The sequence below is a fragment of the Carcharhinus amblyrhynchos genome, chromosome 28, assembly GCF_965287045.1.
Source record: "Carcharhinus amblyrhynchos chromosome 28, sCarAmb.v2.hapA, whole genome shotgun sequence".
In the NCBI taxonomy this organism is placed as follows: Eukaryota; Metazoa; Chordata; class Chondrichthyes; order Carcharhiniformes; family Carcharhinidae; genus Carcharhinus; species Carcharhinus amblyrhynchos.
Window position 1 is genome coordinate 27321209 of NC_137351.1, and position 23194 is coordinate 27344402.

The following is a 23194-nucleotide window of genomic DNA, read 5'->3' on the forward strand; positions in this document are numbered from 1 at the left end:
GAAAGAACAGAGATACAGTTCCAAAGCAGAATGGTATGAGATTTGGAGGTGAACTTGAAGGTGGTGGTGTTCTCATGCATCTTTCTAGGTGATAGAGGTTGAGGGTTTGGAAGGTGTTGTCAAAAGAGCTTTCATAAGTTGCTGCAGTGCATCTTGCATGTTGTACACACTGCTGCCACTATGCATCAGTGGTGGAGGGAGTGAATGTTTAAGGTAGTGGATGGGGTGCCAATCCTGCTTTGTCTGGGATGGTGTCAAGCTTCTGGAGTGTTGTTGCACTCATCCAGGGAAGTGGAGAGCGATTCCATCACACTCCTGACTTTTGCCTTGTAGGTGGTGGACAGACTCTGCGAGTCACGAGGTGTGTTACTTACCGCAGAATTTCCAGCTTCTGACCTCTAGCTACAATGTTTATAATGGCTAGTTCAGTTCAATTTCTGGTCAACGGTTAATCCCCACAGAATGGTTCAGTGATGATATTGCCATTGAACATCAATGTATGCCTTCAGAGGGCTTTTGGATTCCATTTTATGATAGCTGCCAGTTTCTTCTGAGTCTCTCTTTACCTCTCATTTGTTTTTCTTTTCACTTCATGTCTGAACATTCTACAATGAACCTGGTTTTCAATCCAATCCTAAACTTACCAAAGCCACCATGTTAAAATCAGCCAAAGGAGAAAGGATTACAGGTTCTGCAGCTTTACTATACAAAGTTCCAGCTTGGGTGACTGTGTGAAGTCTGCACATTCTCCCACGTCTGCATGGGTTTCTGCCGGGTGCTCCAGTTTCCTCCCACAGTCCAAACGATGTGCTGGTTAGGTGCACTGGCCATGCTAAATTCTCCCTCAGTGTATCCGAACAGGTGGTGGAATGTGGCGACTAGGAGATTTTCACAATAGCTTCATTGCAGTGTTAATGTAAGCCTTACTTGCGACTAATAAATAAACTTTACTTTTACTAATAAATGAATCTTAAGAAAACTTTAGTAAACTAAAAAAGTCTACTGCTCAGTTTTGAGAAAAAGCACAAGCTCTGTATCCTTAAACACAGGTGCATCCAAAGTTAAACTGAGCAAAGCTGCAGCCAGTGAGTAGAGAGGAGAACAGTGGATACAGCGGGAACTACGTACATTTCAATCTATCCGCTGCTCCATATTGACAGGTAAGGATTCTGAAGTAAAGCAGTGTCCTTTTTAACATTAAATTAAGTATGAATTGAGGGAACTAATCACTAGAAGTGATAGTATATTTACATCAGTATCACTACTAACAACTGAAGCACAGCAACAGAAAGTTGTAACTTCCATTTGTGCAATTCAGTACAAACTTGAAAGGTATTATTTGTCAATTCAAACCATGTGTGATATTCAGATGTGGAAAGGCATTCAGTCTGTCAGTTACAACAACATTGTGGTGTTCAAATACAGAAACAGACAGACTACACTGGGCTACATTTGCCTAAAAAGATTAGCTACTGCATGACAATCATGCATGCAGTGAGACACACTTTTGCACAAATCAGCCAGCAAGAGCGTGATATGGTGTGGGTTGCACCCAACTTGCAAACTGATTTGTTCCATTCCACTGTTTCATACAAATAGCATTCCCACATTTTTTTTAAAAAAACAAATTGCTGGATTCTTGTACCAACTGTCCATTAAACTTATGCAGAAAGTTAGGCCCAGTGATTAATAGTACATGTACCCTTTTAACATTGTGATAATTATTAATACAAAAACAAAATACTGTGGATGCTGGGAATGTGATGCAAGGTCACAGACCTGAAACATTTAGCTTTTTTTTGCTCCTTCACAGATACTAACAGATCTGCTGAGTGTTTCCAGCATTTTCTGTTTTTATTATTGATATAATCATCAATCAATCTCTCTGGCCCAGAAACAGAGCAATTTAAAATTCCATCAGGTAGCGAATTACTAGAAATTTCCAAGGTCAGATTTTTAATTTTCTTATTTTTCCACTTGTCTGGTTTTTTTTTATCTTACTACATCTTCCTTTCCCCCTTCGTTCCTCTTTCTGTAGATGGTTTGACTCTAATTCACCCAAGTGCCTTCTTCATCTATATATCTACATATAGACAGGGCAAACCATTTTGGCAATAATACTGTGGGAGATGAGTTCTTAGTGTGTGTACAGGATACTTCAAGGACCAGTTGTGCTGAAGAAATGACTAGGGAACAGGCTATCCTAGATTTGTTAATGAGAAGGGGTTAATTAATAATCTTGCTGTGTGGGGTCCTTTAGGGAAGAGTGAGCAGAGCATGATAGAATTCTTCATTGGGGTAGAAAGTGAAGTAGTTCAATCCAAAAGTAGAGTCCTAAATCTAAACAAAGGAAACTACAAAGATATGAGGGGTGAATTGGCTGCAATAGATTGGGGAGCTTAATTGAAAAGCATGATAAGGGATAGGCAATGGCTAATACTTATGGAACGAATGCATGCTTTGCAACAGTTATGCATTCCTTCCTGTATAAAAACGCAACAGGTAAAGTGACTCAACACAGCCAACAACATAAATTTAGGAGTGTATTAAATCCAAAGAGGAATTACGTAGAGTTGCTAGAAAAAGCCACAAGTCTGAAGATTGGGAACAGTTCAAAATTCAGTAAAGGAGGACCAAGAGATTTATCAAGAGGGGATAGTAGAGTATGAGACTTGCAAGGAACAGAAAAGACTGTAAAAGCATATAAAAGCATGAAAAAAAGATAAAGACAAATGTAAGCCCCTTACATTCCAAAACAGGAGAGTTGGTAATGGAGAAAAAAGAAATGGTGGGGCAATTAAACAACTTCTTCAGTTCTGAAGACAAATAACTTCCCAGAAGTGCTAGGGAAAAGTCTCAGGGAAGGAATTAAAGGCAATTAGCATTAATAAAAGAGGTGGAAAAATTAATGGGACTGAAAGCTGATAAATCCCTAGCACCAGATAATGGATTGAAAATTGATTAGCAGACAGGAAACAGCAAGAATAAGTGTGCATTTTTTCAGAGTGGAAGGCAGTGACTAGCAGGTACCATAGGGATAGTGCTTGGGCCACAAGTATTCACAATATATCACAACAATTTGGATGATGGAATCAAATGCAATATTTCCAAGTTTGCTGATGGCACAAAACTAGGTAGAATTGAGTGGTGAAGAGACAGTAAAGTGGTTTCAAGGTGATTTAGACAAGTTGAGAGACTGGGCAAATACATGGCAGATGCAGTATAATGTGGAAAAGTGTGAAGTTATTAACTTCAGTAGTAAAAACAAAATGGTAGAGTATTATGTAAATGGAGATAGATTAGGAAATGTTGATGTACAAAGGGATCTAGGTAACTTTGCGCATTAGTCACTGAAAGCAAGCATGCAGGTGCAGAAAGCAGTTAGGAAGGCAAATGATATGTTGGTCTTCACTACAAAAGAATTTGAGTACAGGAGCACGGATGCTTTACTGCAGCTGTACAGGGCCTTAGTGAGATCACACCTGGAGTTGTGTATGGAGTTTGGTCTCCTTACTTGTCATAGGAGTGTAGTGAATATTCACCAAACCGATTCCTGGGATAGCAAGATTGTCACATGAAGAGAATTGGGTTGGCTAGGAATGTATTAACTGGAGTTTAGAAGAACGCGGGGTGAACTCATTGAAGCATACAATATTCTGACAGGGATGCAGGGATTATGCTTCCATTGCTGGCGTTTTAAAACAAGGGGTCACAGTTTCAGGATATGAGGTAAGCCATTTAGGACTGAGATGAGGAGAAATGTCTTCATTCTGAGGGTGGTGAACCTGTGGAATTCTCTACCACATAAGTCTGTGGAGGTCAAGTTACTGAATATATTTAAGAAAGAAATAGACTTTTGGACACTAAAGGCATCGCGGGATGTGGAGAGAGGAATATGGTGTTGAGATAAAGGATCAGCCATGATTACATTGAATGTTGGAGTTGGCCTGATGGGCCAAATGGTCTACTCCTGCCTGCTCCTATTTTCTACACTTTCATCTTTCTGTCAGATATTTAATTCTTAAATGTCAACAGTTAAGGAATTTGCACTGATGGCCCTGCCATTCACTAACATCTGCAATGCTCCGTTGCAATTACCACACCCTTATCAAACTGCTTATATTTCCAGCAAGTGATGGTGCAAAAGAAAAACAAGCTGAATGCTGCAGAAAAAAGTCTAGCCACTTTACAGTAATGACACTATAAGCTGGCTATGTGTTTCCAGCAGAGGTGAATCCATTTTGTTTTGCAGTGGTGCAGTTACGTGTGAAGAGATTTCACTATGTTTTAAATGAAGTCACAGATTCTAGCTCCAACCTACAACAGTACACACGTGATTTTTATAAACAAACTAAGCAATTAACTCTTCTGAGGAGGCGATGGCCTAGTGGTATTATCGCTAGACTATTAATCCAGACAGTCAGCTGATGTTCTGGGACCTGGGTTTGAATCCTGCCACAGCAGATGGTGGAATTTGAATTCAATAAAAAGTATCTGGAATGAAGAATCTACTGATGACCACGAAACCACTGTCGATTGTCAGGAAAAACCCATCTCGTTTAGGGAAGGAAATCTGCTGCCCTTACCTGGTTTGCCTACATGTGATTCCAGACCTACAGCAATGTAGTAGACTCTCAACTGCCCTTCAAGGGCAACTTGGGATGGGCAATAACTGCTGGCCAGCCAGCAACACCCATGTCCCACAAATGAATAAAAAAAGATGGCAACATTTATACATGCTGAAGTGAAAAGCAACTCAAATTACACAATGGGGAGAACTAAAGTTACCACACAACGTTAGTATATTCCACCAGCGAGTTAAAATCCAGTGTAGATGCAAATGTTGTGTGTCTTCTGGTTGTAAGGTTGTAATCTGCATTCAATTTCAAAGTTTTCCAAGTTTAACAGGATTGCATTCCACTTTAAATCTCTTGTAGGTGAAAATCGTCACCTAAAATTTCATAGCGTAAACAATGCGGTGTTATCAGTTATAAAATCTTCTACAAACAAAGTTCTTCACAGACTGTGAAAACAGCTTCTTCTGCAAGATTTGTTGAGATAAGCGCATGAAAGTACACATTTAATACTCTTGGGCACTTTTCTGCACAATACACAAGACTATACATGAATACTGCCACAACTTGAAAACCAACTCTACCGGTCACTTTGGTTAGAAGAGAAAAATCAACAGACAAAGTTGGAAAAACCATACCCCACTGTGGCTGCCAGTGAGAACGGGGAATTTGGCACTCAGCCAAAGGGTAGTTGAGCAATTAGAGATGGACAACAAAGGCTAACAACCACATCCCATGAAAGAAGGAAAATATGCACAAATTCCAAGAATGTTACCAAAATTTGGTAACTAGAATATAAATCCAGTATAGCAACTTACAGTCCCCCCTCAGTATTAACGTTCAACTGAATTTAAGAAGTGAAAGTATTGCTTAAAACAACCAAATACGCACATTGGCTTCAGTGGATTTTGCAATCCTTAAACTTTCATTATTGTATATTATTTAAGAGCAGCCTTTTCATTAAGCAGCACATTTTTTTTTCTCCAATAAATATGTATCAACAGGCTTTCACAATAAGGCAAGTGAAAAACATGCAGGGTGACAATCATCCTTTGTCTTATGGCAAATTGGTGTGTCGCTGCTTTAAGTGGTCGGCAGCAAAATCCCTTTAATTAGCTGAAGTCAGCAGTGTTGCTATCAGATGCAGTTGGTTTTCGAAGAACCAGACAGATTGTGTGTGAACAATTATTCGCATCATGCCTATACCACTGTGAAAAGCAATAGTACATTCTGGTGGCAGCAATAATTAACATTAGCATCCCCAAAGTGAGCTCTAAATACTACTGTTAGTAGGCTGCATTACACATTCTAGATCTGCAAAACAAGTTGTAAACATAGTCGCGCCTGAAAGGTGCTCTAATGCAGGTAATGTTGTGTTAATAGCCTGAAGGAGGTTTGAATATGTACCCTAGGCAAGGCATGCAGATAGAAGAACCGGTTTAGTTTATTGTCACAAATAGATTTACATTAACATTGTAATGAAGGTACTGTGAAAATCCCCAGAGCACAATGGAGGGAGGGAGAGCTCACAGCGGGCCATGAACGTTAATGCTGTCAACTTGACCATATTTTAAGTACAGCATTGTAACAAAATGAAGCCCAAATCACAGCTGAGCAACCTTTGCAAACAGTTTTCTTTAGCTTGAAATAGAAAATTTACAAGTAAGCACATTTATCAAATAAAACACTTCCTATGCAATTCAAAATTTATTTTACTCTGAAAACTTGTAATCAGCTTTTCCCCTTATTCAGTTACCTAAGTCCAGGCAATGGGTAATTTTATACATTTTCATTCAAACAAGTCCAAGCCCCTTTTCAAAAAAATTTGAGATTATTCCTTTTGTTCATTCACTTGTGTGAATAACTAGCTCGACATTAGGGAGCAGTCAGCTCTGCAGGTAAATTAAAACAGTACAGGGTGCGCAACTAACAAAACATCACAGTCTGAAGGGGTCTAACAACCACAGAGGCATTCACTCCATCATTGGTGAGTGATTCAATTGACTTTGTATGGGAGATGAAAGCACTGTAGTTTTAAAGAAAGTTTGGCTACTGTTACTATTATATTACTGTTCCTTAAATTGTGTGCATTAATAGCAAATCGAGAATTAGCAATCTCAATGTAGTTTTTCACCTGCTTCTTAAGCTTACGTGTAATTCTGGAAGAATATCTTCTCATTAATGTCATAGCCAACATCACAATGAAGGTAAAGGGAACGAATTGATAAAAACACCACGTCTCCGTCGGATCCCAGTAACGCTGGACGAAGGAAGAAAACACAGCTGCATATTGATTCCAAGCAGCTCTCTTTCCACTGAGTACCGTGCTAATATGCCAGCTTGAATAGATGTCACAAAATAACTGCACACTACAGTGTGAAACTTCACTGTGTTCTAGGAAATTTATACGGCAGTGTGAAACCGACATTAGAAACAGCAGATGTCAATGCCAAATCTGACCCGTTTCATTTCTCAGTGGCCCACTGTTGGTAGCATATGAAGATGGGGAAAAATTCATTTGGCTATTCAGACTTCTGCTATTACGCACTGTCACAACTAATTATTGACTAATACTGAAGCAGCACAGGAATGATTATTATTTTACATAAGAACATAAGAAATAGGAGCAGGAGTAGGCCATCCAGCCCTTCGAGCCTGCCCCGCCATTCAATAAGATCATGGCTGATCTGTCGTGGCTCAGTTCCACTTTCCCGCCCTCTCCTCATAACCCTTAATCCCCTCTCTTATCAAGAACCCATCAACCCGCTTCTTAAAAATATTTAGCAAGGCAGCCTCCACCACTTCAACGGGCAGAGAATTCCAGAGATTCACCACCCTTTGAGTGAAGAAGTCCCTCCTCAACTCCGTTCTAAACCGCCTCCCCTTTATCTTGAGGCTGTGCCCCCTAGTCCTACTGTCTTTTTTGAGCGGGAAGAGTCTCTCCACCTCTATCCTATCCATCCCATTCATCATCTTATACGTCTCAATGAGATCTCCCCTCATTCTTCTAAACTCTAACGAGTACAAGCCTAGTTTATTCAGCCTCTCCTCATAGCTCAACCCCCTCAACTCCGGTATCAGCCTAGTAAACCTCCTCTGCACTCCCTCCAAGGCCAAAATATCCTTGCGCAGGTGCGGCGCCCAAAACTGCACACAGTACTCCAGCTGCAGCCTCACCAATGCCCTATACAGCTGCAGCAAGACCTCCCTACTTTTATATTCAATCCCCCTCGCTATGAAGGCCAGCATCCCATTCGCCTTCCTGACCACCTGCTGCACCTGCAAGCTGGGTTTTTGCGACTCATGCACAAGGACCCCGAGGTCCCTCTGCACCGTCGCCTGCTGCAGTTTTTCGCCATGTAAGTAATAGTCCTTCCTACCATTCTTTTGATGTTTTAAAGACTACTTTGTTTGTGGTACAAGGCTGTTTCCAGAGCAGTTCAATCTACTTAAAATGGTTGCAGTTTTACCCAACTTGCTGGGTTGGGTAGAGCTCTAGCCAAATGAGAAACAAAATTTCTTGACACAAAGCAGAATTTTTCCAAATACCCCCACCCCTCCCCGCAATGGAAAACCAATTTTCCAGGCACAGGCATCAGTGAAAATTACAGATGCCCTTTCGATCTTTGGCCTTCTTTATATTGGTTTGACTTATTATTGTCCCGACTTATTATTGTCCCATGTATTAACAGTGTAAAGTATTGTTTCTTGCATGCTATATAGACAGAACATACCATTCATAGAGAAGGAAAGGAGAGACTGCAGAATGTAGTGTTACAGTCATAGCTAGGGTCAACTTAATGCAAGGTAAGTCCATTCAAAAAAGTCTGACAGCAGCAGGGAAGAAGCTATTTTGGAGTCGGTTGGTATGTGACCTCAGACTTTTGTACCTTTTTCCCGAAGGAAGAAGGTGGAAAAGAGAGTGCGCAGGATCCTTAATTAAGCTGGCTGCTTTTCCAAGGCAGCAGGAAGTATAAACCGAGTCAACAGATGGGAGGCTGATTTGTGTGATGGGTTGGGCTACATTCACGAAGGGTCTCCACCAGGAAGGTGGAGGGGGAGGCATCTTGGCCCCACAAGAGGCATACTAAATACAAGATGACATGAATAGTCATTACACCTGATCTTGGGCTTTATTCTACGTTTGATCCTATCCAAAAGGCTTGCTTCTGTGAATTCTTGATTGGTGCTTCTCACCCAACTTGCATCTCTCCCCGAGAGATCCAAAAATAACTGCACTTTAAACTCACTTTCAGTAACACTGCCAAACTGACACATTACTCAGTCCGTCAACCAACTATTCAATTAATTACTGTCCCACTAGTGTTGTACTTTTCACACATCCGAGTCTTCATGCTCTGATACTTTTCTCTGTCTTTCTATGGTCTCTGCCACTTGACCACTGTCACTAGGTAGCAATGATGTGGAGATGCCAGTGTTGGGCTGGGGTAAGCACAGTAAGCACAACACTAGGTTAAAGTCCAACAGGTTTATTTGGTAGCACAAGCTTTCGGAGTGTCACTCCTTCTTCACCTGAAAGAGGAATGACACTGTTGCACCTGTCGCACTTTAACCTGGTATTGTGAGACTTCTTACTAGGCAACAACCCAGTTTTTCATACTTCGTGTTTTTCTCAACAATCACTAAATATCTAACCCCTTTACAGCTCCAGGGACCTGGGTTCAATTCCAGTCTCAGGTGAATGTGTGGCATTTGCAAGTTCTCCCAGTGTCTGCATGGGTTTCCTCCGGGTGCTCCAATTTCCTCCCACAGTCCAAGACACGTGCTGGTTAGGTGCATCAGCCATGCTAAGTTCTCCCTCAGTTAAGTGAGCAGGTGCCAGTGTGTGGGGATTGGGGGACCTTCACAGTAACTTCATTGCAGTGTTAATGTAAGCCTACTTGTAACACTAATAAATAAAACTAAACTTCAGGGGTTGTAAAACATAATTAAAAGTGTATATCTATAATAAACACCACCAAGACTAATCTTTCAACCAAAGGTCCAGCCAGACTTCAAGACACCAAAGCTCAAACAACCAAAAAATGAAACAATTTTACCTTTGAGCATAAGTATCTATAATTTCTCAATTTAAAGTTATACATGGTTCCCTAACAATAGTAAGGATTTAAATTTGAAAGCCCTGAAAATAGCATGGGAATCATGATGCACTATTAACTTGCATCACGTTGAACAGTGGTTAATAATACAGGAAAAACAACAAAAATGAAGCAGTGAAGACAGCATTCAAAGCTGACAATAGCCCCATAAATAATAAAACAAATACAAAAACATTTTCTTAAAAGAAATAAAAGCAGCAAGGTACATCATTCAGAACCATGCTGGAGGGAAATGAGACAATAACTAGTCTGTGCAGAATCAAAGTTGGCAGTGACTCATCCACAATCCCCTACATATACCAGTTATAGTTGCGTGAGAATCCAATTGCTGCCAGTTATGGGTTTCATGGCTTCGATACCAGCTGCAATGAGTAGCCAAAATGCATGGTACGCTGGTATTATCTGGTACCATGCTTACTGGTTTGTCCCATTGGGATAACTGCACTGGCCTGCATATAATCACACTTTGGAGAAGATCTCTTTCAATTCTGTTAACTGGCAAATTTGACATGCAGTCAATAGTATCCACACCACGAGAAAGCCTACAATCTGAACAATGTCATGCGCTCACTTCCCCTGCTGGTCTCTGGGAAAGATAAAAATGTAACATTTCAGAGACTTCCCTTGTGCTACAATGGACAGCAAGCCACAACATGCTGAAAACAGCTCCAGCTACAACCTGGAAACAAATCGAGGCACTTAAAACTTTATCGCTACAGTCATTATCACAGCCACTGAAAATGTGGTCAATGCCCTGCTCTGGGTTTCTGCTGTGGTTGCAGCAGGTGGCTGATTTCAGAGAAGATACCTGAGAAATCCCATGTATTCTTAGCCCTGTTTGTTTTAGTCTAAGCAAGACTTCATCTATGCAAAGACTTCATTTTAAGACATTTTTGCCTATGCAATTATATTTAAATGCTAGACTGTAGTGTTAACTAATACTGCTAACTTAACTACATTTTAAAATTCAGAAGGCATGATGGGTTAGCTAAAAATTGACTGCATTCCTAAAGGGTACACAACGCAGGCAAAACAAGTTTTTCACAACAGCATTTGCAAGGCTTAATTTTCTAGACAGAGACAGCATGCAAGGACACTTACAATAACGAGGTAAGGATTGAGATATAATGTGGATTTTAGTGTGTTTTTTCAGTTCAGTTTCAAGATCCTGTTAAAAATTTAGCACACAGGCTGGTGGCAGAAGCCAGCCTGTGGGTTCACTATGTTTTCTTTTCTGCTCTGTCACGCTAATTTCCTTAAGATCTGTTCAATAAAAGAAATTCATTCTAAAACCCCGTACCAGTGCTGTTTGTTTTTATTGTAACACAGATTTCTCGCACACTGTTTTGACACTGAGGTTCACGTTTTGAGAATAGCTTCCTGGCCATCCTGGATGGATATAGACCCTTGCTGTGTTATCTTCCCCTCCTCTTCCCCCTCTTTCATCGAGCAACTTGTCCTACTCTGTATGTTACCTGCTCAGCTCCCAGTTATAACGTATTACAAGGGGAATGCCTAAAGCTGTGCATGTCTGGGAGCAAGTGCTTTCTGCAGAGGCCTTGAAGTCAGCACAGTTTTTTCAGCACCTTCCACAACACTCCCTGTAGATTTTTGCAACTTGGATAACTATAGGAAGTACCAACCACTTGTAAGATTGTAGAAACAGCCCGAAGATTTCAACTAGCATCTAACCTACAATTCCCTACAAATTAGGTTGATGGGATTGGAGTCTGGGAGAGGTTGAATGACGTTGAATATATGTTCAGTTGCACAAGGTTAAGTGAGGGTGTTGACTAGAGCGTCGAGCTTGAAAATTGCACCATTCAAGTCAAATTGTCATTGCATGCCGATTTGCTTTCTCTGCATCCTTCTGCTGGACATTAATTGCACACACAAATGCCCTCAGTAGATGGTGCCCTGAGCGAATCACCGCAGAACTGTGCGCGTGCACACTGGGACACAATTTTGAGTCCCAAATGGTCGCTTCAAAATCCAATTTTGCACCCAAGCTCAATTGCTTTGCAGGGTGGATGTCAGAACTGAGGCTTTGTTTGCTAAACGATCAGTTAGCAATCAGCTAACATCATAGCTCTGATAATTTCTGCATATTGTAAATCATAGAAACCCTACAAGTGCAAAAGGAGGCCATTCAGCCCATCAAGTCTGCACCGACCACAATCCCACCCAGCCCTATCACCATAACCCCATGCATTTACCCAAGCTAGTCCGCCGACACAAATCAGCATTCTCAATCCACTAACCCGCATATCTTTGGACTGTGGGAGGAAACTGGAGCACCCAGAAGAAACCCAAGCAGACAAGGGGAGAACATACAAACTCCACACAGACAATGTCCCAATCCAGAAATCGAAACCGGTCCCTGGTGCTGTGAGGCAGCAGTGTTAACCACTGTGCCACCATGCTGTCTTTGTTTCTTTATAGTTTTTAAGCATGACACTGAAATGCAATGGGTTGAAAATACATTCAGCACGTCCCAAAGTGCTCCACAACCAATTAATTACTTTTGCATGGCAATAACTGTTTCAATCAATTCGAACAACTAATTTTCTGCATGGTCTCAGGCTCCGCAAGGACTCCGACTACATCAACACCTTTCTCAACCACTCCACTACCTGTGTTATCTGAATGTCTGTCCAATATACAGTCTTAGATGAGCTACGTCTTTCTATTTAAAAATTAGTAAGTCAAATCCATCATTTTCAGCCCTCCCATCAGAAATTCTGCCCCAGTGTAACTGGTTTCACCTCCTGCTCTGGCCTTATGTCTCACACTAAGCTAAGCCATTGTCAAGCTGACACCACATTAAGCTTCCAGTTCCATCTCCTCTCAGCTTGTTTTTTCTTAATTCATTCGTCGCTGGCTGGCCAGTATTTATTGCCCAGGACAGTTGACAGTCAACCATATTGCTATGGTCTGGAGTCACATGTAGGTCAGACCAGGCAAGGATGGCAGATTTCCCTCCTTAAAAGGACATCAGTGAACCAGACGGGTTTTTCTGACAATTGACAATAGTTTCACAGGCTTAAGATTCTTAATTCCAGATTTTTAAAAAATTAAATTCAAGTTCTACCATCTGCCGTGGTGGGACTCAAACCCGGGTCCCCAGAATATTAGCTGAGTTTCTGAATTAATAGTCTAGTGATAATACCCACTGGGCCATCCTCTCCCTGTTACTGTAACATAAATTGGGAGTTAAATGGTATGTGGAAAAGTTTTAAATTAAGTAGAACATCTTTGAATACACTTCAGATGAAATGATTGACGTGGGAGCTTCTGTAGTCACAAGGCAGCAGCTGCAGATTACAATTAATATTAAGAACAAGAGATTTGAGAAAACTAACCGAGTAGACCCTTTAAAACCTCACATTGAATATTTTCTAGAAATCTAAGACCCATGGATTAAGATTTCTAAACAACCAATAATTTGTAGGATTACTCAGGGAAATTATTCTCTTTACTTCCAAAGAATCCCTCCCTTAAGCATGATAGAGTCCGTCGCAAATAGATTTCACATGGAAGTTATTTATCACAGTTGGTAAATTTTCTCTCCTTCTTTAAATGTACTGATCCCTGTTGAACATTGGCAAGATAACAGTAAGTGAGCAATGTCCATGGAACCAATGTGGTTTTTATTCTTCTGCCAGCCTTGACAGTGCACATCTACAGAATGTTCACCTAAGGGGACAAGTATCTCCAACACTCTAGTCAACACCCTTTCTTAATCTTGTACATTCAATGTCAGGAAAACTACACACACTATAATTCTTACCCCATCAAGCTAATTTAAAGGGAGTTGCAGGTTAGGCGCTGGATGAATTCTTCCCCCAACAACCACAGGTAAGCACTCCCAGAAGTGATTGTTGCACAGCAATCAGAATTGAGAACCAGACCAACTTGTCCCTCCATAACCCAAGGTGGCTGATGATAAGCAGTACACTTACAATGCCCCAGGCTGAGGTCAGATACATTAGAGCGACCTGCAAAGTTAATTTACTCCAGATTTAAATAAAATCAATGGGACAGCATTTTATCTACATTGCATTAGCCAACCTACTACAGAACAAATGAATGTGTTAAACACTTGTAGACCTGGAATGCTGTCAGGCATCTGAATCAGCAGCTCATTAGATAGATTTGCTGAGCCATCAGATGAGCAACAAACAGGTTTTAAAAGTTGGAAAGAGTGAAAGTAAGGTTCTTTTGTTGCTCATCAGACAGTTTCAGTGGTCCTTACCCAGCCTACTAGACAGATAGTTTTAACACTTCTTCTGAACTGCTATGATGTACAGCAAATTTTTTTTTTATTTTAGAGACAGCATCACCACAAGTGTGACAGAAAGTACTTACACATACCAGGCAAATATTAAAAAAATGTTGAGTGTTTCTTCAGAATTACCAAAATAAATCATCCCAAGTATGCCATGGTTTGAGATTCACAACTTATAAGAAAATGATTGACAAAAATCACAAATAGGAAGCCTTAGTTTTTTTTAAAAAAAATGACCATTTCAAGGAACTTTTCTTCCTATACACAGCCAATCTAAAATTGACTACACAAATGTATGCAAAACAGAATCCTGAAAATTGGTTCACCCTCTCTCTAAGAGATTCTGCAATGCCAGTAGTAATCGAGTTAGTATATGACAAGACTTAAAGGTTAGAATTAGGTAGGGTAAATGCTTATTGAGGAACAGAGACTTCAGGCACTAGAATGGACCAACCGAACATACATTGTATAAGGTGTTGTGGTGGTGTGTGAACTGATACAAACTGCAGCTTTGCAGATACCAACAATGCGCATTTGCCAAGGATGACATTTTATGCTGGAGGAAAAGAGAGGAGACAACACTATTAAATGAATAATACTAGATGGGGCAAGATGTAAGTCTGTAATTCTTCCTTTTGGTTAAAGAGTGATTTTACTTTTGTTTTGATAGAACAGTTCTTTTCTCATACTGGACACAGGAAGGTAAAGTTTAATTCGTTAACCCAAAATAAATTAGGCATTGCAATCTAGATATGAGACAAAGAACAATCTGCTATCCAATATCTGTAGTGTTCAGAAATGAAACAGGCTTTGCGCTGTTTGTTTTGTAATATGCCTCGGTCAGCCAGACGATTAAATTTTAGGCTGCAAAGGATCATAGTTTCAAATGATGGCTTGTATACATATAACAACCGCTCTTAGAAGTGCAACATAAACTAAGAATATCATATTTGAATTAAATGCATGTTACTGTCCAACATAACTACAGCAAAATGGAAACGATGTTCCATCAGCAAAAACAATAAAATAACTGGCTGGAAACTTCCCAAAAATACCTTTCAAGTGAAGAATAAAGTTTTTGTTTGGTGTAGATCACAAAGGTTTAACTAATAAGGTGCCACAGGGCTGAATTTCAACATCAGTTCCACTGAGAATCAAGGGCAACTTGGGAATGGAGATAAGGAGAACTTGCCCACCTCCACTTCCATGATACTAATGTCTCATACAGTCCCCAAGATGGATAGGTTGAGTAAAATGTCTTGAATTAGCAGGAAACATGGCATATTTCTCTTCACCTGGAGCCCAGTAATCTTGGGCCCTGGCAATGCTATAAGATTCAAACAGAGTTCCAGGATCTTAGGATGGAAAGACGACATTGAATGGTCCAAAGGAATGCTTTGTCCTTTACTGTGTTTAACTCAATAAAATTGAATTTCCCTTTCAGCTACTGAAAAGACCTGCCGCAGCGAGTTCCCTCGTTCAATGCCAGACAAGAAGTAGGGAATCCCAGTAGAAGTTATGTTTCAGCGATCCTGGGAAATTATCAGGACGAGAGGCAGGTAATAGGGAGGCCACCCTATCAAAGTTACACCATTATTATAGCCTTTAGTAAAGCCTGCTCCAACATTTCCAAACCAAAGCCCTGAAGATAATCTTTTGTTACACATTGAAATTCACACAAAGAAACCTGGTTTTAAAAAGACTAATTTAAACAAATACAATTGGTTCAAATCCAGGACTCTGTCTCAACCATTACCACCATAAACCAGAATACCCTCCATACCAACCCCCTGGCCAGTCATGGGCAGAGCTCAAGAGCAATGTGGAGATGAAAATAAACTTCTAACATCTTATACCGCTCACTCCTTTACCCTTGAAGGTGAAAACAACTCCTATTCAGAAAATCTATTCAAAGCTTTTATATCTCAACTGGTTAATCCCTTATAAAAGCAAACAAATTTCTCTTCAGACCCCATAAAGACAACTAATCCTAAAGACACTTTACACTGTCAATCAAGCTGTGAACTCAGAACACCATATGGAGACAATTGTAGCTTTTGAAACTCAGCCAAATATTCATAATGGCATAATAATAGTATTTGTGAAAATGCCAAATGACCAGATGTTTTTATTTATTTCTAATCTATAGCAGATGGCCTGCCAAGTAAAGCAGCCCAGCAGAGTGTTTTGTTTTAACTCTCAGGTGCAGCCTAAGTTTAAAGAGTAGAGAATTTAAAAGCCGAACATAATAGTCCTACAAACGGAATCCATCCTTTGTGAGTTTTTATGTCTACTCTATCAATTTATGATTCTCACGCTGTGGGTTAAGGCCCTTGCTACAGCCAAAGTGTAGTCTGCTGAACTCCAGACACACCTTTCCCCTGAATCTTCCCAACTCAGAGTCCAGCCCCAGGTCTCGTTTCCGAGTAACAGCTTTCAAATCAAGTTCCTACATCAAGATAACATTGTCACATTGAATTAGAAAATGCTATTTCATGCCAAGTCATTTTAAGAGAAACAAATCCAGTGAGCTAAAACTGTCACGATGATGTGCTGTGTGCATGTGGAATATTAATCTTTAATATAATCAGCTGATCAAATATACACTGCACAATGGACTTTTAAATCAAGCAAAGACACTGACTTATGATGGCTGTCATAGGCCACCTGATGCATGGAATTGCAACTTGATCAGTTTGAGTGTTTACTAGGATGTTGCCTGGACTTTTACAAGGATGTTGCCTGGACTGGGAGGCATGCCTTATGAAGTTAGGTTGAGGGAGCTGGGACTCTTCTCCCTGGAGCGACGAAGGTTGAGAGGCGACCTGACAGAAGTTTATAAAATGTTGAGAGGAATAGATAGGGTGGATTCTCAGAGGCTATTTCCCCGGGTTGAAATGGTCGCTACGAGAGGGCACAGATTTAAGGTGCGGGGAGGAAAGTACAGAAGTGATGTTAGGGGTAAGTTTTTCACTCAGAGGGTGGTGAGTGAATGGAATCGGCTGCTGTCAGTGGTGGTGGAGGCGAACTCGCTGGGGTCTTTTAAAAGACTTCTGGATGAGTATATGGGGTTTAATGGGATTGGGGGTTATAGATAGGTCTATAGATTGGTAGGTGTTGATGTGATCGGCGCAACTCGTGGGCCGAAGGGCCTGTTTGTGCTGTAGTGTTCTATGTTCTATGTTTTCAATGTGGATTACAATTAGAACATACCAAAGCAAACCTCCTGCGCGATTTCATGCCTGATCTCAAAGGTGAATTGTCTTTTGTCATTTGCATTTCTATTAAGCTACTTTTCAGACAAAGACAGAAAGTCTATCAGGGCAATGGAAGCTGCTGATATGTTGTTCCCAGCTCATCACAGCAAGGAATGGTCCATTCAGAAGTGACAGTTGGATGACTAAAGAAACTAAATACCTGGGCCATAATATAATAGCCAATGTTTGTCCAGACATGAGCTAAACAATTAGCATCTGTGTAACATTCATTGAGAGGTCATGTGATAAGACTCTCAATTTTTGAAATGTATTTTGTTACATCTACCCGCTCTTGGTAGTCGAAAGTAATAGTCTGCAATGGAGCAGGAACACCAGCTCACTCTACCTACAACAAAGGAATCATAAACAACAAGTGTGCGCGCACACATGCGCCCCATGGGCTTATTTTTTAAATATCTTCATATCTTTATCTGGGTAGGCTTTTAGCACAACAATTGTGTTTGAACTCAAGAACACCTGTTGGAATGAGTTTCTTGCAATCAGCATGTAAATGATTAAGTATAGACACTGAACTAATATCTTCATCCTTATAGATTACAAAAAAAAACCCTGTTACTATCAATCAAGGCTGGAAAAGTAGGGCTCTGTCCTGGCACATGTCCTAAGATTTCTGGAGCATAGATTTAACTATGAAAATTTACAACTTCAACAGTATAATTTCTTCATTAGGTTTCCTGGGCAGACACCATGGTTAATTTTCAAAGAGTAAAGGCTTTATTATGTCACATCGTCTAATACAGAAGTGAATAACGTACTTAACTTGTGCCTGATCATGAGCAGAAAAAAATTATTAATATCACTTTAACTGTGATATCTCCAATTAACCTTACTAAAAGAAATGCCTGATGGAAGGTGAAGGATGATTGAAAAATCTTACCAGTCTATTTACTACCCTAGTACCCATAATATGCCACATCCCCAGCAGATTTACATTTCTGTTTTAAGCTTCTCTCCACTACAAAGTCTGATAGCCTGCTCATAGAGTTCTATAGTGCAGGAGGCGGCCATTCAGCCCATCAAGTTGGCATCGACCATAGTCCCACTCAGGCCCTATCCCCATAACCCCACGCATTGACCCCAGCTAGTCCCCCTGACACTAAGGGGCAATTTAGCATGGCCAATCCACCTAACCCGCACATCTTTGGACTGTTGCAGGAAACCTGAGTACCCGAAGGAAACCCATGCAGACATGGGGAGAACGTGCGAACTCCACAGAGTGACCCAAGCCAGGAATCGAACCCAGGTCCCTGGCACTGTGAGGCAACAGTGCTAACTCCAGAATATTGGAGCAGAATTAGACCATTTGGCCCACTGAATCTGCTCTACCATTCAATCATGGCTGATAAGCTTCTCAACCTCATTCTCCTGCCTTTTTCCCATAATCTTTGATCCCCTTACCAAATAAGAATCTATCAATCTCTGTATTAAATACACTCAATGGCCTAGCATCCATAGTCTTCTGTGGCAATGAATTCCTCAGTTTCACCACATTCTGGCTGAAGGAATTCCTCTTCATCTCTGTTCTAAAGCGTCATCGCTTTACTCCGAGGCTGCGTCCTCAAATCCTACTCTCTCCTGCTAATGGAAATTTCTTCTCCACATCCACTCTATCCAGGCCTTTCAATATTCTACAAGTTTCAATGAGATTCCCCCCTAGATCAGAGACGGTACTATTTGAGGAGCATAGGAGTTTGCTGTGTGTCCAGGCCTGTATTCATTCATCAACCAATATCACTGAAAGCAGATTTTCTGGTCATTATCTCATTGTACTGAGACTTTTAAAATGCACAAATTGGGTGCCACATTTCACTGCATCACGACAGTGACTTCACTTCAAAAGTACTTCATTGGCTTTGATCCTGGGCATATTGACTTGGGAGAGGTCACTGATGTTAAAACGATTTGAAGGATCTTGCAAATGCACCATAGAAACTTCTCCAGTGCTTTGATATATCTGCTCTAGGTTGTTCTCCAAAACATAAGAGGAGATCACTGCTGTTCAGCAAACCATTAGCTTCCATAGGCTCAGGTTTGAGATCCTGGTTCTTGAGTATTCTTTTCCTCAAATGGTTAACATCATCCATGTCCTCCTTCATTGAGAAAGCTCCCAAGATATGGCAAATGATCTGCCGCTGATCTTAATTGACAGGGGGAGGTGTGTGATGTGTGAGGTGGATGAAAGAGGACCTTGGCTTTCCAGGTGTTTAGTGAAAGGCTCATTTTCTTACTCCAGAGAAGAAACTGACAATGATCTGGAGCTGTTTCTGAGTCAACACACACAACTATCATCTGTATGGAAGACATATGTATATACAATATATATGGTGAAAAACTGAAGCTTCAGTATCGATCCCTGTGGAACACCACTCGTTGCACCCTTCCAGTTGTACATGTCTGCTGTCTCCTCACTAATTTCTCATCCATGCCAATAAGTTGCTTCCAACTTATGCGGGCACATTTTGTGTGAACTTTGTGTCTTTTGGATGTCTATGTAAGTAGCATTCTTGACTTTTGTCCATAACAAAAGGTAGGATTCACCCAATAAAACAGAAATAATCCTCTTTTCCCCTGATGTATATGAGTAACCACTTACAATAAAAAAAACACTCCTGTTACTATAATGATGCCAATTACAAAATCTACCATGTCAAATATGTCCATAGTATATCAAGCTCTTATTTTATACTCAGCTGGTATTTAGTGAATATTCAAACTAGCACAAATGCAAGTAATCAGCTTATTTCACAATACTTCAAACTGTCATGACTGTCTCCTTAGGGCAGCTCCACATTTCTAAAAAACATATTCAAAGTCCATATTTAGTTTAGCAAGCTGACCAACAGCAACAGCAATATCACTAAGTTCTTTTCACAAACAGAAATACGAATACACATTTTTTGCTGCTCTTTATCCCAGCTAAAAAGGGAATGCAGGCACCATGTTCTCACACCTCGAAATGTGCCAGCTGCTGCCTGACAGCAGCAACAGTGGACCCAAGAGACAATATTGCTAACTTGTGTGACATATTGAGGGAGCACAATGGGGAGGGCACCATACACAGGTAGGGGCATGGGAACATATGTAATCAAACCTCCCTTCACTGACAGGCAAACGTTAATTTGCCTCTCCCTGCTTACTTAGTTCTCATGTTATTTTCCTCACCACTTAATTTGCAATGACCTTCCAATCTCCTATTTTTTGATGATCTAACTCTTTCCACCACCAATCTAACGTCTGATTCACGGACTTGTCATGTCTGCAATAATTGGGAGTCTGTCATGCTGTAGCAAAAAGGTCAGAGGTTGGGAATATTGTGGAGTAACGCCTTGACTCCCCAAAGTTTGTAATGAATATTCTCTACTTGCCTGGGTGGCTGCAGTTCCAGCACTCAAGAAACTCGAAAGCATCCAGATGAAAGCAGCCCACTTGGCTGGCAGCCCATTCACCACTTCCTAGCCTCCACTATCAGCACATGGTGGTTGCATAGAAGAGCACTGCAGAAACTCACCAAGGTTGCTTTATTTATTACCTTTCAAACTGGTGACCTCTCCCACCTAGGAAAACAAGGGCAGCAGACTTATGGGAACACCATCACCCTCCTCCAGCCATGCACCATCCCAACTGGTAATTATATCACTATTTCTTCACTGTCACTGGACCAAAATCCTAGAACTCTCTTCCTGACATTAGGTATACCTTCATCACATGGACTTCAATAGTTTAACAAGGAGGCTCACCACCAACTTCTCAAGGGCAATTAGGGATGGGTAATAAATCTAGCCTTGCCAAAGTCTAGCTAATACCTCTGCAGAGGTTTCACAGATAAAATTCCTTTTTAGGTTACCGAATTCCCAAAACAACAATATCGGCTATGTGAATCATTATCTGCCACGATAATTCAGGCAGATATTAAAAATCCGATGACTCCATTCTGAAAGATTTGTGCAGTGTCCCAACCAACTTTACCAAAAACAAATTAACCAAACACTCAGCTTACATTTGTGAAATGTTGCTGCTGCAAGATGGCAGTAGGATTCACCCCTACACAAAATAGAATCCACAGAATCCCTACAGTACAGAAGGAGGCCATTCAGCCCATCGAGTTGGTTGGTGACTAGTGGGGTGCCCCAGGGGTCGGTGCTGGGGCCTCAGCTATTTACCATTTATATAGATGATCTGGAGGAGGGAACCGAGTGCAGGGTGTCGAAATTTGCTGATGACACCAAGATTGGGGGAAAGGCAAATTGTGCGGAGGGTGTGGAGAGTCTGCAGAAGGATCTAGATAGGCTGGGCGAATGGGCCAGGAAATGGCAAATGGAATTTAATGTTGGCAAGTGTGAGGTGGTCCACTTTGGTAGGAAGAATGGTAGGAAGGACTATTACTTACGTGGCGAAAAACTGCAGCAGGCGACGGTGCAGAGGGACCTCGGGGTCCTTGTGCATGAGTCGCAAAAACCCAGCTTGCAGGTGCAGCAGGTGGTCAGGAAGGCAAATGGGATGCTGGCCTTCATAGCGAGGGGGATTGAATATAAAAGTAGGGAGGTCTTGCTGCAGCTGTATAGGGCATTGGTGAGGCCGCAGCTGGAGTACTGTGTGCAGTTTTGGGCGCCGCACCTGCGCAAGGATATTTTGGCCCTGGAGGGAGTGCAGAGGAGGTTTACTAGGCTGATACCGGAGTTGAGGGGATTGAGCTATGAGGAGAGGCTGAATAAACTAGGCTTGTACTCGTTAGAGTTTAGAAGAATGAGGGGAGATCTCATTGAGACGTATAAGATGATGAATGGGATGGATAGGATAGAGGTGGAGAGACTCTTCCCGCTCAAAAAAGACAGTAGGACTAGGGGGCACAGCCTCAAGATAAAGGGGAGGCGGTTTAGAACGGAGTTGAGGAGGAACTTCTTCACTCAAAGGGTGGTGAATCTCTGGAATTCTCTGCCCGTTGAAGTGGTGGAGGCTGCCTCGCTAAATATTTTTAAGAAGCGGGTTGATGGGTTCTTGATAAGAGAGGGGATTAAGGGTTATGGGGAGAGGGCGGGAAAGTGGAACTGAGCCACAACAGATCAGCCATGATCTTATTGAATGGCGGGGCAGGCTCGAAGGGCTAGATGGCCTACTCCTGCTCCTATTTCTTATGTTCTTATGTTCTTATGAGTCTGTACCTATCACAATTCCACCCAGGCCCTAGTCCCGCAATCCCACACATTTACCCTAGCTAATCCCCCTGACACTAGGGTCAATTTTTCATGGCCAATCAACCTAACCCGCACATCTTTGGATTGTGGGAAGAAACCGGAGCACCCAGAGGAAACAAATGCAGGCACAGGGAGAATGTGCATTCTCCACACAGACACCAACCCAAGGCTGGAATTGAACCTGGGTCCCAGGCGCTGTGAGGCAGCAGTGCTAACCATTGCGCCACTGTGCCATCCTGTCACAGTAACAACATACCCTGAAGTAATTAATTCTACGGTGAAGTGCTCTGGTGTCATCTAGCTATGATAGATAGCATATAAATTTAAGTCTCTCTGCTCATTGTAATAGTGTTGATAGTATGTATTACATTATGCTGTGCAAAATCAGAATTAAATAGGTTCATTTTGCTGCTACCTAATTTATCAAAACCAACCACAGTAGAGATCTAAATTTGAGGGTGAATCAAAAAAAAAACACTCAAGGGCAATACTTACCCCCTGATTTCCCTGGAAGCAGATTACTGGTTGATTTGGTAAGGTAGCCTGGGGGAAAAAAATAAAATTTAATTTTAGATGAAGGCAATGTAATTAAGCAGGACAAATCCATAGTTATTTGCTTGTACACAATTTATCAAATGTATCTAAATTCCTGGTTTTATCAGATTCAATATAACATCTAGGAAAACCCATTTTTGTTAAGCATGTCAAAATTTATCATGAGCAAACAAAAAGCCTCTGGAGC

The 23194-nt window shown here is 41.2% G+C and overlaps 1 protein-coding gene across 2 annotated transcripts in view; it reads right to left on the reverse strand.

Annotated features, from left to right (window-relative positions):
• The window catches only part of LOC145359475 (RNA polymerase II elongation factor ELL), a 99363-nt gene that overhangs the window by 68179 nt on the left and 7990 nt on the right, over window positions 1-23194 (reverse strand). For both annotated transcript variants that reach the window (XM_080214044.1, XM_080214043.1), the window contains exon 2: window positions 22948-22995. In XM_080214044.1, coding sequence (XP_080070170.1) covers window positions 22948-22995 — 48 coding nt within the window. The remainder of the gene's footprint in view (window positions 1-22947; window positions 22996-23194) is intronic.